Source organism: Eubalaena glacialis, chromosome 6 (genome assembly GCF_028564815.1).
Source record: "Eubalaena glacialis isolate mEubGla1 chromosome 6, mEubGla1.1.hap2.+ XY, whole genome shotgun sequence".
In the NCBI taxonomy this organism is placed as follows: domain Eukaryota; kingdom Metazoa; phylum Chordata; class Mammalia; order Artiodactyla; family Balaenidae; genus Eubalaena; species Eubalaena glacialis.
In genome coordinates, this window is record NC_083721.1 from 150,192,282 (window position 1) to 150,212,357 (window position 20,076).

General features: G+C 42.5%; 1 protein-coding gene across 12 annotated transcripts in view; it reads right to left on the bottom strand.

Moving 5' to 3' along the window:
- THRB (thyroid hormone receptor beta) overlaps positions 1–20,076 on the bottom strand; it is a 395,093-nt gene that overhangs the window by 29,292 nt on the left and 345,725 nt on the right. For all 12 annotated transcript variants that reach the window (XM_061194742.1, XM_061194736.1, XM_061194743.1 and 9 more), the window contains one exon: positions 2,163–2,263. In XM_061194742.1, the coding sequence (XP_061050725.1) occupies positions 2,163–2,263 (101 nt within the window). The remainder of the gene's footprint in view (positions 1–2,162; positions 2,264–20,076) is intronic.

Here is a 20,076-nt window from a genome sequence, read left to right on the forward strand (position 1 = left end):
ATCACAACAGACGAAACATCTCCAAAAGATTTCCACTGTCTTCAGGGCAGAAACAGGCAAAAAAGATTCTCCCTCTACAGGATAGGAGTATGGGGTAGAGATACTTGCAAATTACAGGCTTGAGTAAACAAGATGTGAAGCGCAACTTTTTTCATCTTTGGCCATTTTTCAAAACTGTGTTTCATTTGACCACCTCTTTTGTCTTTTTCCAAGACACTCTGTCCTTACATTAAATGATCTGTGTAACCGCCCTAGGAAGGCTTTCTGATTTTATGATTGGAGTTATCCTGGAAACAGGATTCTGATCCGAGACAAAGGCACCAGGGCTGAGAAATCTAGCTTTCTGCTACATGATTGATTCTTTTAAGTAAACCTCAGCTGAATCAGGCCCCAAACATCCTGTGATCTTGGGAGAAGAGGGTAGTGGATTTCTTGATCATCATGAAGACATACGTGAATCAGAGACACGTATTAATAGGTTAATAGGCTTGGTTCTCCTTTAAGTCAATCGCTAACGATCATTAAGTCCTCTGTAAGGCACATTTGGTCTTTAGAGTCACTTTGGGAGTTGAGTAATAAATGGAATTGTCATTAGAGTCTCCCCCAGAATTCAAAATTTGTCATTAAAAACTGATTTGAGAGAATCTCAACGCTGCATAATCAGGTAGGTAAAAGCCTTATGAATTGGGGCTAATTTAGAAAAAAGACCCATTTGAATTAGTGAGCTTTTGGAATGAGAGAAAGTATCTAAACTCATGCAGCTTTATTACTTTCAAAGCAAGCCGACAGAATTGGGCTTTCAAGAGACAGTCTGCAAGTTTCCCAGTTAATAAACAGCTGCAACTTATTTGTAATTAACTCCATTAAACTCCTTAAGACATTATTTCCACAGATGTAATAGCAACCTTTAGCTCAGTCTTTGTTAAAAGGTGACAAATTCTAGATCAAAGGGGCCTGGATGAATGAGAACATATTACATCACATTCCAAAATAACAGTCTTGCCTTGAGATCTTAAAAATGACCTCTTTTCAATGGATAGATCATCTCAACACATCAGTAGGCTACATGTTTCCTAATTTCGTGCACAAAAAGTAGGGAGTTTGCATGGAAAATCTTCCACCAGGGAAATGAGACAGGTTAGTACCGAGCTAACGTGTTGATTTTGGTGGTTTAGGGTCAAAGGTTAGGAGAAAAGAGGGTAGTAGGAGGGAGGAAAGGAGAGGAGGGGGTGAGGTGGGTGATGGAGGGGGAAAGACGGACTTGTCTTATAAACATTAATACGATTTTTGCTCTAGGGTTCATATCTTCTGATAATTTAGTTTAAAATATAGAAGTTAAATAAAACATTCAACAAAAAATTAAAGCCTTTCTCTGACTTACTACCTCCTTTAGAAAACATTAGCTGAACGCACTGGGTTCAGCTTTGTTTACCTTTACAGTGGACTTTATTTTCTAGGCTAGGCTGTCGGACCAAAATGTGTTTGCCAGAAACTCATCTTCACTTTGATAATGAAAATGTAAGTAGGCAAATTCAGGTTCACCTTCGGGAGGTAAACTGACTGTTGATCACTGGTGCCTTCTTGTCAAGTGTCTCCTGAAGATGGGTCTGGAGAGCGTGTAATTAGCTGATGGACGACCAGAATTTACTTATTGCAGGCTGTGCCATAAGCCAGTTTGGATAATTTCAGAATATAATTGAACCTAAGTAGCCTCAAAGATATTCCCTAATGGAACCCTTAAAAGTGAGCAAATTCTCTCAGATTCACACTGGCAACTAGCTTGTGGTTGGAGTGAACTCTGTCTCCTTAAACAGTGGAGATAAAACAGGAGGAGAAATGGTTATTTCTTGGGATGATAACATGTTATAAAATATCTATGCACTTTTAAACTCAAAGGGAGACTTTTATTAATTTCTTTTCATTTTATCAATTTTCTCCTCGTCTAAAACACCAGACCTCACACTGTCACAAAACTTCATCTAGTTATTTTTGATTTGGGAAAAAAAAAAATTCAGTTCTTGAATACGCCCCCCAAAATGAAGAGGATGAATACGGCCATGAATGTCGGAATTTGGCTCTAATAGGAACTTAACCTTGAGGTTGCATTCTGGAGGACTCCTGGAAGGGGCAGGATCGGGGCTCACTGGCCCCAGGGCAGTTACCTTGCAGCCTTCACACGTGATGCAGCGGTAGTGGTAGCCGGTGGCTTTGTCACCACACACGACACATAGCTCGTCCTTGTCTAAGTAACTGGGGATGTAGCCTGTGAAGAAGGAAAGAAGAAGCGTGTGAGAAAACAATATCATGTGAAAGACACACCATAGCCCGGAGAGGACCAGGAGAGGAGAGGAGGGAGGTGGGTGAGGAGGCAAGGCTGACTTGTTTGGTACATTTTAATACAATTTTTGCTTTACAGTTTACATCTTGCGATCATTTAGTTTTAAATATACAAGGTAAGGAAAACATTGAACAAGAAAACATTTTAAAAAGTGACCTAGGGCTTCCCTGGTGGCGCAGTGGTTGAGAGTCTGCCTGCCGATGCAGGGGACACGGGTTCGAGCCCTGGTGCGGGAAGATCCCACATGCCGCGGAGCAACTAAGCCCGTGAGCCACAACTACTGAGCCTGCGCGTCTGGAGCCTGTGCTCCGCAACAAGAGAGGCCGCGACAGTGAGAGGCCCGCGCACCGCGATGAAGAGTGGCCCCCACTTGCCACAACTGGAGAAAGCCCTCGCACAGAAACGAAGAACCAACACAGCCAAAAATAAATAAATAAATAAAATAATAAATTTATTTAAAAAAAAAAAAGTGACCTAATACACTTTCTCAGTATCTTATATTTCCCTAGGACCTCAGTTCACATTTACAGAGTTAACATTAGGCCCGGGATTTCGGAATGCCTTAGAAACAGGTGTGTTCACTCTTGCTGTGGAGATGGGAACAGGCCCGGAGGCTCTTGTAGCCAATGGATGTGGCAGAGAGGCCGGGAGTTTTAAAAAAATTTATTTATAAGTGGATTTATCATTTTTGTTATACATAACATTATGGGTAATTATTAAAAAGAAAATATAAGATCTTTCAAGAGAAACCTGTTCTTTGCTCCTGAAAGGATTTGTACCCGTTTTCACACCCCAATCACTAACTTAGATTACTGAACTGGGGAAACAGTTTCTTTTCTTCTTCCTAACACTGTAATACAATAGATTCCTGATTAGACCTTAGAATCACCCTGTTTAAAATGACTGAATCTTAGAATCAACTGTTTAAAAATACTGAATCTGAGAGACCAATCCCCAGTGAATCTTATTTCAATGGCTTTAGGGTGTGGAAACATAGGCATTGAATTTCCTAAAAGCTCTCTGGGTGATTCTAATGTACATCTAGAATTGAGAATCCCTGGGCCTGGGCTTATATGGAGAGATCCAGAGAGGCTGGGATTTGAGACACCTGGGGTGCTCTAGATAACACAGCCTCTTTCAAAAGGCTTATTTCTGAGCTTGTTCTTAGGGGACTTGATCCACTTTGGAACCAAGGCAGCATGCAATAAATTCAGAAAACTTTATAGCTGGAAAGGTCCTGGGAGAGCAGGTAGTTTTGAGGTGAACAGGCCTTCAGAGGTTTGGCCTTCCTCAGGCTCACACTAGAAATTAACAGCAGAGACTTAAATCCAGATCTCCTGACTTCCAGCCCTCCAGTATAAGTTATGTTGGTCTTTTTCTAAAAATAGACAGTTAACTTCAGGTAGAATGAATAAGGCCATCTAAAAAAAAAGATTCTGCAAACTTGTGATATTATGATAGCATCAACCAAACAACACTGGCAGTTCCTCAAAAGGTTAAACACAAAGTGACATCTAACCCAGCAATTCCACTCTGAGGTATATACCCAAGAGAACTGAAAACATGTATCCATACAAAAACTCATACATGAAGGTTCAAAGCAGCATTATTCATAAAATTCAAAATGTAGAAACAACTGAAATGTCCATCAAATCATGAATGGATAAACAAAATGTGGTATATTTGTACAATGGAGTATTATTCAGCCAGGAAAAGGAAAGAAGTACTGTTACATGGTACAACAAGGATGAACCTTGAAAACATGCAGTGAAAGAAGCTATACTTCCATTTGTGTGAAATATCTAGAATAGGCACATTCTTAGAGACAGAAATTAGATTAGTGGTTGCCAAGGCCTGGAGGGAGGGGAGAATGGGGGATGACCACCAAAGGGTACAAAGTTTCTTTTCAAGGTAATGAAAATGTTCTGGAATTTCATAGTGTTGAAAGTTGTACAACTCTGTGAATATACTGAAAACCACTGAGTGAAAAACCATTGCTTTGAATGAACATATTTTGTACACTTTAAATGTGTGAATTTTATAGTATGTGAAATATGTCTCCATAAAGCTCTTATCAAAAAAACAAAGAAACGAGGAGATAAAAGAGGATGGTTCCGTTCGATAAACATATATGGGGGTGCTATGTGCCAGGCAACAACATGCCAAGGATCTAAAGATGACTGAGTCTTAATTCTTGGGGCAGCTCTCAGTGTGTTGGGGGAAACAGACAATAACAGATCATCTGCATATGATGAGGTCAGTACTGGGACAGGGCAGTGTCCAAATCACAAGGGGGAAAGTCTTTGAGATGCCTTCCCGCCCACCCCCAGCCCGAATCCAGGTTAGGCGCTCCCATTCCTCCCCAGGGGCAGCCCTTTTCTTATCTGCATCTTAACAACCTGTGAACTTTTTCCTCCCTTTAGACCATGATCTCTGGTTCACTGTAGGCTTTACGGTTCCAGCTAGATGGCAGGGATCATATCGTTCACGCTGAAACCCCAGTGTTTGGCACCTGCTTCCTCTGATGGATAGCATCACAGTTTCTCAAGATCGCTGCTGTCAGCCAGTGGTGAAGAGCGCAAGGGAAGAAGCTTATATCTGGACCGTGCAGACGGGCAGGTTGAAGTCTGGAGGTGTGCCTGAGAAGGCTCAGGATCTCGGCAAGGGTTTCTGAGAGAGGTGGCAATGCAGACACAGGAGCCCAAACTTCCAGCCTCGTGAAAACTGCCTTAGAAAGTTTGAACTTTGGTAAAAAACAAAAAACAAAAAAACAAACAACCAAAATTCCACTCAGATTAACACTAAGACATCCAGATTCAAGCTCATCTAAGACTTAGTGATCTGGGGACACGCATGCTCACCAATCAACTAGATTCGGTCCCGCTTTCTTTGATGGCTCTCATCACTGGGTTTACTAGAGTGACACGGGGCTAAGGACAGCTTAAGGGAGATGCCATGCTCCCACAGCAGAGAAATGAAAATCACTACGTCCAGGCCAGTTTGGTTGAGGTGCCATCACCAAAAGGGGAGATTTGAAGTCTGAATTTTATACACCTTGCTCAGCTGTCTACTTTGATCTATAAAAACCACTATTCATTACACTCAAAAGGAGTCTTTGCTTGCTGGTTAGGTCTCTTTACGTGATCATAAACCCCAAATCCCAAGCTGGTATGCCGCTATCTGCTAGGGAACAGATGGTGCTCAAATTTAAGGAGAAATACTAATAAAATCTACAGGAAAACTCACGAGGCATTGATTTATTCCAAATACAGTTTTGGGAATAAAGAAATCCATAAAAAGAAACAACATAAAAATTCCAACAGGGCTATGTGTCTAGAGAACCAACTAGTTATCAAGTGTGTAGAATTGGGGGGAGAGTCATAGTGAAAATGGTCAGAAATACTCTGGACCTAACTAACATTTTCCAGTGGTCAGTCTTTAGGAATCAAAAACAACGCGTATATTAGTTCCTTATAAAGTCCAGAGTTTTTAAATAAAAAATTACATGAGTAATACAATTCATTGTAGAAAAACTGAAAGACATAAATTAGCAAAAAACAGACTAACCTATCAACTTTCTACCACAGAGATAACCACTGTAGCATTTTGGTTTCTACAGCATAGATTAGTATGTTTGACTGTGTGTGCACATATGCTCGTGTGTGCATTGAAACACATACTCATAAAACACAAAGTAACTTTTATTTTTAATTTATTTTTTAATTAAAAACTTTTTTTATTTTTTGGCTGCGCCACGTGGCCTGTGGTATCTTAGTTCCCCCACCAGGGATCGAACCCGTGCCCCCTGATTTGGCAGTGCGGAGTCTTAACCACTGGACCACCAGGGAAGTCCCACAGAGTAACTTAAATAACAAAGTAATCCAATGATTAAAGCATGCACCTCCTGTTAAAGGCAGATGGAATATACATATCCATGTTGTCAGGAAACTACATTTTTTTAAATTAAATTTTCTTATTGAAGTATAGTTGCTGTACAATATTATATAAATTACAGGTGTACAATATACTGATTCACAATTTTTAAAGGTTATACTCCATTTATAGTTATAAAATATTGGCTATATTCCCCATGTTGTACAGTATATCCCTGTAACTTGTTTCATACCTAATAGTTTGTTCCTCTTACGCCCCGACCTCTATCATGCCCCTACCCCTTCCCTCTCCCCACTGGTAACCACTAGTTTGTTCTCTATATCTGTGAGTCTGCTTCTTTTTTGTTATATTCACTACTTTGTTGTATTTTTTGGATTCCACATGTAAGCGCTCTCATACAATTTTTGTCTTTCTCTGTCTGACTTATTTCACTTAGCATAATGCCCTCCAAGTCCATCCATGTTGTTACAAATGGCAAATTTTCATTCTTTTTTACGGCTGAGTAGTAATCCATTGTATATATGTACCACATCTTCTTCACCCATTCATCTGTTGATGGACACTTAGGTTGCTTCCATGTCTTGGCTATTGCAAATAATGCTGCTATGAACATTGTGGTGCATGTATCTTTTCGAATTAGTGTTTTTGTTTTATTCTGGTATATACCCAGGAGTGGAATTGCTGGGTCATACGGTAGCTCTATTTTTAGTTTTTTAAAGGGATCTCCATACTGTTCTCCATAATGGTTGTACCAATTTACATTCCTACCAGCAGTGTAGAAAGGTTCCCTTTTCTCTACATCCTCACCAACATTTGTTATTTGTGTTCTTTTTCATGATGGGCATTCTGACAGGTGTGAGGTGATATCTTCTTGTGGTTTTGATTTGCATTTCCCCGATGATTAGTGATGTTGAGCATCTTTTCACGTGCCTGTTCACCATCTACATAGGAAAGCTACATCTTGATCTCTTACACCTAGAGGTTATGTACAGTTGAGCAGAGTAAAGACTTTTGAGTTCTTGGTATCAGGTGCAGATGGCAGAGAGAAGGGAGAGAGAACTGCAGGTCTTTTCCTTCTAATCTCATGTTTGGGAACAAACTGTACTGCAGTTGGACACTGTGTTGCTTGAGGGACATGCCTTGGGAGGGCCGGAGAATATCCACTAGAGTTAGGAAGAAGCAGGACCCCTGCCATCTCTCTCCCTACCTCACCACTACCAGCCTGCTTTACTCTTTGGTGTTGGCAGTAGGACACTGAAGGTTTCTCTTCTCTGTAGCTTAACAATTTATGTAGATGGTTGAACTGTTTGGCCTTTAAAGTTCCTGTGAACCCTGGAATCCAGTGATAATTCAATGTAAGAGTGGAATGGGCTCCTTCTGTTTTCTTTTTTTAAATATAAATTTATTTATTATTTGTTTTTGTCTGCGTTGGGTCTTCATTGCTGCACGCAGGCTTTCTCTAGTTGTGGCAGGTGGGGCTACTCTGTTGCGGTGCGCGGGCTTCTCATTGCGGTGGCTTCTCTTGTTGTGGAGCACGGGCTCCAGGTGCGTGGGCTTCAGTAGTTGTGGCACAGGGGCTCAGTAGCTGTGGCTTGTGGGCTCAGTAGTTGTGGCTCATGGGCTCAGTAGTTGTGGCACACAGGCTTAGTTGCTCTGCGGCATGTGGGATCTTCCCGGACCAGGGCTCGAACCTGTGTCTCCTGCGTTGGCAGGCAGATTCTTAACCACTGAGCCACCAGGGAAGTCCCTCCTTCTGTTTTCTGACTGCTAGTCTGAAGGGTGGTTTGCTTTGTTCTCTTATTTCTCCTACGTTATTTTCTTGGTGGGTGGATGAATAGGTGATTAACTATGTCTTTAGTTAAATCATCAAAACGTCTACAGAAACATCTACTTAAGCTGGTAGCAGTTGCTTACGTGATCTCACTAGTGCACCCCACCCATCTCTTTCTTTTCTCTAAAATATTAACTCGGAAGCATCTTATTTACCCAAAACAGTCACCACAAGCAATGATACATCAATCATTATACCTAAGTCCATTATCCATCATTAAATAACTGTCACCAGCGAGTAAAATCCCACACATAGTGAATAGGTAGGTGGGGATTCTCTTAAGGTTACAGAAAGTGCTTGACAACATCACATGGTAACCAGTTCTCCTAGAGAACTTAACCACTGCTTGCTCTTCTGTCTCAGGGTCTCCATCCTTCTGCTTTTTCACGCTCCCCAAATGAGTCACGTGCCGGCCAATACGCCCAGCCAAGGAAAATGCATGCTGCCAGGAGTGCACACTCATTGAATGTCAGTGTTGTGTTCTGCCTGGAAACAAATATGAGAAGCACATCCTGGAGGCTTGGCTGCTCACCTGAGAATTGCATCTGCGAGCTGTCCCAGGTGACTGTTAAAGAAGCGTGGTTGATCACGCCCGAAAACAGGTAAGGCCCATGACTATATGTGATAGTGCAAGGATGATGTATTTTGCCCAGCTTTTATATTCTCAGACACGTTATTTCTTAGACTAATAAACCATGCTGTCACTTTATCAAACCTATTATTATGAAAGCAAACTCCATCTATTGTTCAACCAAGGACTTGGAGATGTTTTTAGTGGACACTTGGAAATAACTGATTAATTGCTAAGTATTACCCTGCAGGTAAAATAGGTTGACATGATAAAAAATTACTAACATTATTTTTTTACCTTTTTTGCTAGGAGCTTTATCAAGACCTAATTCACATACCATACAATTCAATGGCTTTTAATATATTCACAGAGTTGTGAAATCATCACCACAATCAATTTTAGAACATTTTCATCATCTCCCTAAGAAACTTGGTACCTTTAGAAGTCACTGCCTATCCCTCCCATCTCCTCCATCTGCCCTGCCCTAAGCAACCACTAATCTATCTTCTGTTTCTACAGACTTGCCCATTCTCGACATTTCATACAAATGGAATGGTACAATACGTATTCTTTTGTGACTGGCTTTTCACTTAGCACAATGTTTTCAAGGTTTATCCGTGTCATCGGTAACATTAATTTTTTTAAATTTGATCCTCAGAGGGACTTGGTACGTGGGAGGAAAGTTGTGTGCATTTGTGCTAGAAATCATGCAACAGGGAGCAAGCTTGGCTTCTTGGTTTCCACTGAATGCAATTCACTTGGTTTCCCATGAATGGGTAAAATCAGAAGGCTGGCTAGTTTAACACTTTTGAGTGAATTAGAACAGCATCTCAGGTCCTAGGAGAAGAAACACTGGGCCCTCCCTTGTCACGCTGGCAGACACACAGTCCTTAGGAATAGAACATAAGGCAGATCTTGGTGGCAGGTGTAAAGGAGAAGGAGCTGCCTAGGCAGGTCAATCCAGCAGAAGTGGAGAGGAGCCGAGCTCGGAGACCATTTCCAACCTGGCTAATCTTTCCTTCTGTGTCAGACCACTTGCCTAACACAACCAGTCCTGGCATCTAAAAGGAGCAGTGGTTATTATTGGTGGTGGGGAATCCTTTGGGCAGTTCAGAAAGGTACTGATCCATGGTGACGTTAGTGCTAAGGACCATGAGTGGTTTGGGTCAGGCTATCGGATGAGAATATATTTTCACACCCTGAAGGAAGCTAAACCATTAGCAAGTTTAGTCTTTTTTCCAATTTTAATGGAACTTCTTCAAATCATCCCACAGCTCAGGCCCTTCTGATTTAAGCTTTTTTTCCCCACTGGCACCTTCTTCCTGATGTTATTTCTTTATATAGTTAAAAAATCTTGAACAGTTCATTGCTTAGCTTTTTCCTAAGATACTAATCCTGACTCTTTTTACATCTAATTCTTGGTACTAGATAACATTTTGCATCACATTAATATTTAACCCTCTGATAAACACTATATTCATCCATCCATCCATCTCCATCCATCCATTTGTCTGTCCATAGATGTGTCCACATGTCCATCCATCCATCCATCCATTTACTTAACAACCATGTATGGCCCAGTGTGTAAGAAATGGGGTTCAAACTTGAAGCAGTGTTAACTTTAAAGGTGTTCTTTCATTGCTGTCTGCAAATTCCCAGCAGAGCTACCCAGAGGCTCCCATTCATGAAATCTTTCTTCAGAACAGCACCGTCTCTCCGCTCTCCCCACATGGCACCACTGAGCATCTTTGCTCTATACCTTTCCCTCTGGCTGGCTGAGGGGTGAAAATACCCGAGTTCCAAGTCTTCAAACTCTAGAGCTCTGTGGGGTGTGGGCAGAGGAGGGAAAGGGAAGCAGAAGGAGGGCCAGGTCAGAGTTGTTAATCCAGAGGAGGGGAGAGGACATGATGACAAAGAACTCTGGATTTCCTTCATCTTGGAAGTCTTAGGGCAGAAAAGGGGGGCAAAGCAAGTTTTAGATTATTTCTTCTGACTCAAGAATTCCTGAAACCAAAATATTTCATTTTTCGGGCTAACCTTGGGCATAATACAGTTTCACACACAAGAAGTCCCTAACTAACCTTCCTTCTCCCTGTCCCCGTAGACTCCAACCCTCCGGAGCTGACAAAACCTTTCAATCCACAATTAGAGCTAAAACCACTTGAAGATGCAAATCACTAAGATGGGGAAAAGATTGGTATAACTAGCCAGTCAAAATTTTAATCAAAAGGATACATACACTGGCCATCTGCAGTGTTTGGCTTTCAGAGTGTTTAAAAATCTCAGCCAATTTTTAAAACCAGGATTTCACATAAAATCCAGATTTCTTGCTTCGTGTGAAAAATGAGAGGATCTGGGAATATTGAGCCCAAATTCTCCCAGGGCAACAATCAATTGAACAGAGAAGGGCAGCCCACCTTCTAATAATGAGAGAGACTTCCTAGTTCTCTGCAGTCAGCTCCCCTCCCTAAGGTGCCCCAACTCTGAGGCCAAATGTCAGTTGCCATTTATGTTTATTCTTGCATCGTCTTTTGATAATAAAGAAATATTTCACAGAATTTTTTATCTTTGTCAAAAGTGGGAAGACAAAAGTAATTCAAGAAAAATGAAATGATGTATGCCTTTATGGAAGTGAAAAATCTTATCCTGTGACATATAAACAATGTGTGTGATGGTTGAAAAATTTAAATTAAGTAGTCCTTATGGAACAACTGTGCCTCTCTGTTATTAATGTCAGCTCTCTGGTGCTTATAGTCATTGGAGTTTTGGAACTCTGGTACTGATGAGATCATTTCCTGTTTTATTTATTTATTATTTATTATTTTTATTTTTGGCCATGCTGCGCAGGCTTTTCTCCAGTTGCGGTGACCGGGAGCCACTCGCCCTTGTGGTGCGCGGGCTTCTCATTGCGGTGGCCTCTCCTGCTGCGGAGCACGGGCTCTAGGCGCGCGGGCCTCAGTAGTTGCGGTACGCGGGCTCAGTAGTTGTGGCGCGCGGCTCTAGAGCGCAGGCTCAGTAGTTGTGGTGCACGGGCTTAGTTGCTCCGCGGCATGTGGGATCTTCCTGGACCAGGGCTCGAACCCGTGTCCCCTGCATTGGCAGGCGGATTCCCAACCACTGAGCCACCAGGGAAGCCCCAGCTTGTGGGATCTTAGTTCCCCGACCAAGGATTGAACCTGGGCCATGGCAGTGGAAGCACCGAGTCCTAACCACTGGACCGCCAGGGAATTCCCAATCAGTTCCTGTTTTTTAACCTGTTTAGGTTTAGAAAGCAGGAAGGTAAAGTGTATTAGAAGAATGGGGAGGGACCTCCCTGGTGGCTCAGTGGTTGGGAATCCGCCTGCCAATGCAGGGGACACGGGTTCGAGCCCTGGTCCAGGAAGATCCCACATGCCGCGGAGCAGCTAAGCCCGTGCACCACAACTACTGAGCCTGCGCTCTAGAGCCCGCGAGCCACAACTACTGAAGCCCGCGCGCCTAGAGCCCGTGCTCTGCAACAAGAGAAGCCCCCGCTATGAGAAGCCCGCACACCGCAACTAGAGAAAGCCTGAGTGCAGCAACAAAGACCCAACGCAGCCAAAAAAAAGAATGGGGAAAGGGGGAGAGCAGACAGGGTCATCAGAAACAGGCACCGTGGCTGCCTCTGATTTTGCTTTGAGAGTCAATTTATGGCATCAGGCTTACACAGAAGCATCCACAGTTATTTCATGCCCTGCACGTTTGAGAAAAATGGGTGCCTTTTTAAAATCTGAATATCCATTCAGAATGAGACTCAAGGCTCTAGATCTAAAAATGTGGGCTACCAGCTCTTCAGCATGATGTCATGAAGGGAAGGAGCAAGTGGGTTTGTCATCAGGATGACGTCATTGTTGTTCTAAGCGGCACTGGGCGCCTGAAGGCATTCCTGCAGTCGCGAAAATGTGCACTTCACAGAGCGGGAAGTGCAGGAGGTTACCGCCTTCGTGTGCTTACGATCTAGACAGAGTTGACGTCAACAGCGCCTATAAGATGAAAAGCACCCGATCCAGACCATGGGAACTATCTCTAACGCATATATGTAAGTAGCAATGTTGCAGGTGTATATGTATATGTATGTTCAAGTGAACTCCATTTTGAAACGATTCAATGTACAAAGATCTAAACTCTTGAACTTGAAAGCCAAGGAGGGATTTTTCACATGACAAAAGGAACTTTTACAAAAGATCCTTTATTTCAGATGTTCTCCAAATATTAAGTGCTTTTAATGCAGTGGTTCTCAGCTGAGGGTGATTTCGCCCCCAAGGGGACACTTGGCAATACCTGGAGACACTGCTGGTTGTCACAGCTGGGTGAGGGGTGAGGCTTGGGTGCTACTGGCGTGTAGTGTCCAGAGGCCAGGGATGCTCCTGAACGTTCTACAAGGCGCAGTTCAGCCCCACGACAGAGAATATCTGGCCTCAAAAGTCATTCGTGCCAAGATGGAGAAACTCTGGTTTAATACACATGGTATATATTTTATTTTCCTCAAAAAGAGGTGATTTATACAAATGATTCAGCACTATTATATTACGCAAGGGATACTTGTCTTTGAAGTCAGGGCTGCTCAGGAGCAGGGCTTTTGGAGAGAATAGGGTGCTGGTTAAATAGAAAAGGCTGATGAGCTGAGAGCTGAATCAGTGACCTGAAGTGATGCAGGCTGAGAAGGGCAGGGCGCACACTGGGGTGTGGCTGGGAAAAAAGTATCATTGGTTCAGGGATGGTGGGCAGTATGGCTGAGAGAGGAGACTGCCTGAGATTTCTGGAACAGAGTGTATGGGAGGAAGCACGAAACCAGAATCCAGACGGACTCTCTGGGGCAGGGAAGAGGTGGTGGAGTTCGTGTTTGATCCAACAGGTCATGGAAAGGGTCTGAACGTTTGAGGGTGGGTGGAGAGGGCAGGGAGGAACTGCCACCGAGCGGCCGGAAGCAGAGGCTCTGGGGGAGAAGAGGGGGGACACGCAGAGAAGAGGACATGATGGCATGGCGGGCAGTTTCTGCAGACAAGGAACGGGGGTGGGTGGAGTGACCGACCACTCTGGGCGTCTCCTGGAGAACGGAGGAAATTCTCTAAAGCAGCTGGTAGAGAGGGCGCTGAGATGAGCCTGGTACCAAGGACAGCGCACGGAAGCGCCGTGGTCATGAGGGTGTGGAAAAGGGGGAATGCAGAGCCTAAGCGATCACTGGGTGGTATCAGGACAAGGAAGGGGGTCCTAAAAGCTGGCCCAGAGCAGATGGTAGAGCGGGAAGCAACTGGACCTCAGGCTGAATGCACCTGAATGCTGGGAGCTGAGAAAAAAGCTTTGAGTTCGTGGAGGGATGTGAGGTGGTGGACGTGAACCCCATAGGCAGGAAATAAACAGCTCCAACGTTCCTTCCCAAGCCTGCCGGCACCTGACTTCAGTTTCTCATAAGACCTTGGAGTCTTGCTGTTAGCTTTCATCTCGAGGGGTGGCAGTGAATGCCTGAGGATGGGCATACAATGAAATCTCTGCAGGACATGCCTTGACTAGACAGGTACCTGATTCTCAGGAAAGAGAAGAAAGAAGAGTCAGCTCATGCTTTGTCTGCACTTGGACTTGGTTTGGAAACGACTATTGTTCCTTCCTCTGCTTGCATTTCTGGGTGCTGAGAGGCACTTTCATGCAACAAATGTGTTTTGTATTTTTAAAAAATGGTTCTATTATTTTCTGGAGCGGTGTTGACTCTTCATAGTATATGGGTGGCAATGCCCAATTTGAAATCCTACATTTACATCAGCATCCTTACAATTACATAAGCGTTGCAGAAAAGTCTGCGGTTGCATTAACCTCTTAAGTATTACATTGTAAAGACATGATGCCTACAACACTTGGTTCATTGGGCAGACTGATCATATATGTGTTTAAATTAAACAAATTCAACTAGGGAGGAAGAGTAGGGGTGGGAGAGACTGGGGAAGAAAGAGGAAGACTGAGAGAGAGAGAGAGAGGTAGAGGGGAAATAGTAGGGGAAAGAGACAAAAGGGAGGGAGAAGGCGAGAAGGAAGGGTTGAGAAAGAGAAGTTGAGATAGTGTGCCATCATTTCATATTCAAGTTCATGGCAATGGGACTCATGAATCGTCCCTTTTTTGGTCTCCTTTTCTGCCTGCCTCTCACTGGACTGAGTGTGATTCTAGGATTTAAGGGTACTTGTTTCTCCTGTAACATTTTTTTCAGGGCAGCCCGTGGAACCGCCCTATACCCAAATCTACTGTATAGCAATCCTTCTTTAACTTTAAAAGAGGCTAAGGAAATTCTAATTAGAGATCGTATTTCTTTGGGGCTTAACTCTTGTTTTTAATCCATTTCTCATGTCTACACAATTATTCACATACAGTCAACAGAGCTGCAGAACATGAAAAAAGACTTCGATTCCTGACCGGAGGCAGAGGGGCAATGAAAACAGATACAGAAAGGACAGTTCTATGTGGAGTTTCTGCTTCAGGTATGAATATTTCTTTCTGCACTAGTAAGAATGCAGCTGTAACACAAGCACACGTGCAGTCAAAACCCCAAACGGAACAGGACAAACACACGCCATCTCCTTGATCCTGGCTCAAAACCAGGAAATTCTTACCCTCTTGGACATGATAACCAACTTAGATACACACACACTAGCTACATTTTTGGACATGCCATTCCTGTAAAGATGGTACGGAGAATGTTGAGCGAAGAATCCTGTGGAGGAGGGTTGCACAGGACAGACACTCCAAGGAAGGATTCTGTTGAAGCAGACCCAGAGGCGAATTGGCCAAGCTGCCCGCAGAGCGGCCAGACTCAAGCTCTATGGGGACTTTGGAATGTAACTGGAATTTCTGGTGGAAACAGCCAGCATCTCCCGCCAAAAAAAGGAAAAAAAAAAAGATATCGACTTTTAGCTCTGCTGAAACCTCTGCCACGAAGGAGAAGTCGCGGCACCCTGGCTGCCAATTCCCTTTCCCTCCGTCTGATTTCTAAACTTACTCTCCCCTTCCTCCCTAGCTGGGGCCGGGAAGAAAGTGCGGAGCAGTCCTGGCTGTGTTGGCTGATTTTAACATAACAAACCATGGCTAGGTTACTTGAAAGATTAAAAACTAAGGAGCTCGCATCTTAGTTTAGCAATCACTCCAGTGATTGCTCGAGTTCTTTTTATTTGTCCCTAACTTTTAAAAATTAAAAATGTGTTTTCTCGTATACCATAGGAAAATTTGACAGACATCACAGTCTGCATTTCAGCCCCTCTCAATGTGAAAATTATACTGCCCCCCCTTCTTAAAGTTTTATTCTAAGTTTGATTCAAAGAACTGCATTCTGACTCTTCCTTAATTCAGGTTCTCAGAGCTTCAGGAGCCTGATAACTTTTTCTCCTCTTGGTTATAAATGTAAAAACATAGAAAAACAACACGAAGAGAACTAAATCATTCTGAAGACTGTTATTGAGATAACCAGTCTTGTCACTGGGTTCTGTAGCCTTGCTTTACTTTATCTATGTGTACTTATACACTTTTTTTTAACAAGCTGATGATCATTCTCTACATACTAGAAAACTCCAACTAAAGGCTAGAGAATAAGCCATCCTTAAAAAAATAATGAAAAAGTGAAGACAGCTGCATTATTGAAGAGTGTCTAGAGTTGTGACAGCGACAAGCACAGACGAAGCAATTATGAATTTCATGAAAATAGATAAAAATCCAATTGGAATAATGAGGCCTGCTGCACTGAACACCTGTTTATTGTCTTAATTTTGCCTTAAGGAGATACTACTGATGTTCTCCAACAACAGCAAAAATCAATAATGGATCAATATGGATAAACGCCTTGGGTCCGACCTTTTGTCCTAAGAGACAGTTGACAGCTGGGTTTAGTTTTACTGGGATTTACTTAAAGACTTGTAACAGTAAATAATGGCGCATTTAAGAATATTTGCCTGCTCTGATTGAGTGAGTTTGGCAGGTGGCAGTGGCCTTTCAATGGCATATGGCTTTGAGAAATTACATCAATATATGCATACAATGTGTCTTAGCCTCTGGTTCATGAGTCCAGTTGATTAGTAAAGAATCGCTGGTTTAGCATTTTATAAGCAAATATTCTCCAGCACAGGTGGAAGAAAATACAGTGAAAAGACAAAAGAAGAAAGAGTAAAAGCCTGTAAAGTTTTGCAAGAACTTTTAAGAATAGTGGAATGCCCCAATACAGAGACAGACCAATATTTTCTTGAGATCCTACAACATTAGGAAAGGCATATCCAGGCATGTCTAATGAGGCAGTGTTAACTGCTTTTCAAAGACAAATCACTTTTAAGTATAATATTAAATGAAACAGAAAGCACACAATCTACCTCAAACATTCGCATTAGGGTGTCCCTTATAATAAATGAGAATTTCTGATGCCTTTCAAGAGGAGGTGAAGCTAAATGAAAATCAGATGAACGACTCTGAGTATGTTTTACGCTGTAATTCCCTTCATATTTCATATCTGGAAGTTACGGAATAGCACAGAAAATACAAATACAGCATATGGTAAAAACTAAAAGGGGTTTTAGTTTTAGTTTGTTTTTTAAAATTTTGTTTAATAGTTTTCAAAACAGGCTACTTTTAATTGTGGAGTCGCATTAAGAAAAGCAAATGATAATTTTTATAGGAGTCACAATCAAATAAACCACATTATGTTTTAAGCTAATTTCATAGAGAAATTCATCTTTGAAGCTCAGAGGGCATTATATTCTTGCAAATTATGGAAACCTGTACATTTGGTCTCCTCTGCAATATCCAGTGGATTGTTCACAGAAAAAATGAGTTTCTGGGATATCTGCACTAGAATTTAAGCTATTTTCAAAAGCATTTCTATCTGGCAGTTGCTATTATGTTCCTTGAGTACTACCAGTTTGCCTCTTTTATTTTAGTTTTTGGTAATACAAGACAGATTCTACCGATAGAAAATCAAACAGCATTGGAAAGCCACAGTGTCTATTAAAAGAAGTGGATATTGCACTTGTTTGAATATTGGATATTTTGAAGGCTATATCACTTTGTTTCGTACAGAGTTCATTTGACATGATTGCAGACGTGTCCAACTTTAGGGACACAATGGCAAGATAAAGTGTATCAGTTTCTTTATGAGTTTTATATTCTTACAGCTTGTTATGATTACAAGTAGATTCCTTACAGTTTACATGGATAAGTAAATATATTAAAAAGAACATTTACAAATGCCAACATATCAACATTATGGTACTGTCAAAAAAAATCACGGAAATATTTTACTAGTTACCTAAAATAAACTTGTACTATGAAGTGCCAAGAAAAAGTCAAATGAGTTTTTAAATCTGAACCTCAGCCGAGGAGAATGATCCCACTTCAAATGCCTCAGTGTCTGTCCACCAAGGGGAAGCCTTTACGTATTTTCTTTAGCAAAGAAGCTGACAGTATTCCCTACGGGCGTTATATATCCACACGCGCGCGCGCACCCACGCTTTAGAGGTAACATACACACAGCCTCAGAAACCAACTCCATCCAGCTTTCATATAGGAAGAAAAAAGTGCTTGGAAATCTCTGTCGTTCAAGGACCCCTTTCGATCGCTTAGCAACCTCTCTTTCCTGCTCTTTTTAATTTCAGACATTCAGCGTTCGAAGTCGAAGATTTGACGAAGCGGATGCAAAGTGTCCCTTTCAAACACCCCAGAGACAAACATGGAAACGTGGATCAAAGGGAAGTAAGATGGTCCCTACCTTTTTTCTGAGAGTACGATGGCGACTGCAGTTGAGAAAAAGTAGGCTTTTCTTCGGTGAAATATTCAGGTTGGCTGTATTGATTCAGGGCCATGTCCAAGGCAGAGTCCTTGCTTTTCAGCATGTTTCCAGGGTAACTACAGGTATAAGGCTGATTCACTGCCCAGGCCTGTTCCATATATATGTTGTTACTGGGCACAGCCTGAGCGTTGCAACCACTGTAACCTGGACTGTCTTTGAAATACGCGTAATAATCAGTGGCCTGCATGTGGCAGTTGCTGCCGGCAGCTGGGTGTACTTCATAGAGTTCTTGCACACAGAAGTTCATTTTGTTGCCCGGGTTCCGCTTCTACTTTACATATACACACACTCTATGCATGCGATCCCCAGCCCATACACCCCGAGAGCTGGGCATATACGGCGAGCATCGTCCATCCATACACATGAAAGGAGAAAAGAAGATGAATAAACACCACCCAGCACACGGCAACCCAGCCTGCTGTACTTTGCAATAGCACCTGATGTGCTGAAATCCTATTTAGGTGGAGGTGTCTTTGGAGCTGTCCTGCCATTCAAACATATTGGAAAGCAGATTTCTGACTATCAAAGGTCTTAAGCTGTGAATTCAGCTAATTCCTGGGGAAGATGGCAGGCAGGTAGGGATGACCTCCACCCAGCCAGAGGAGTGACAGCAATGATGTTTCTGTGGCTCCGAGGCCAGGAAGATCCATTTTATATGCTGTTTTTGAACCTCTTTCGACGTGATTAGAAAATGATTACTCATTGTTATGTCATTTTGGTTGACAACTGAAGCATGAAACATTATAAAGACATCTTAGAGACTATCCTTTGGATACACAGAAAATCCGAAAATCAATAATCTAGTTTATTAGCACGGACCAGAGAAAATCCAGTAGTAACGAGCCTGATGACTGACTCCAGAACGTTAATCTAGTCACACAAACGTTAGAGGTTACATCTGTTGTCGAATGTTACCGACGGGCTTTTCAAGCAGCATCCAACCATCTTCCTAATGACACACAGGGCCCACGAGTTTTGAAAACACGCCACGGAGGGCACGTCTGAAAATACCGCTGGTGCTTGTTAAGTTCTCTTCTGCTGCTGGCTCCTGGTGATTTTCTACACCATTAGCCTAATCGACACGAAACCTCCAGTTAACTTCACTTTGCTCATTCTTTCTTGGTTGTGTTTGTAAGTGCATGAGGGGGGAGAGAGTACCGACACCCCAAATGCAGAGCACCCCTCCGTGAACGCAGTGTCCCCGTTCTGATTGTGGGTAACGGCATTCTTAACAGTCGTCCGTGGAAGCTGTGTGCAACTATCATTTTTTTTTTTTATAGTATGCTACCTCTTTCTTTTTTTTAATTTAATTTTTATTTTATATTGGAGTATAGTTGATATACAATGTTGTGTTAGTTAAGAATGTAACAGCATTCTTTTTCTAAAAAATATTTATTTATTTATTTATTTGTTTTTGGCTGTGTTGGGTCTTCGTTTCTGTGCGAGGGCTTTCTCTAGTTGCGGCAAGCGGGGGCCACTCTTCATCGCGGTGCGCGGGCCTCTCACTGTCGCGGCCTCTCTTGTTGCGGAGCACAGGGTCCAGACGCACAGGCTCAGTAGTTGTGGTGCACGGGCTTAGTTGCTCCGCGGCATGTGGGATCTTCCCAGACCAGGGC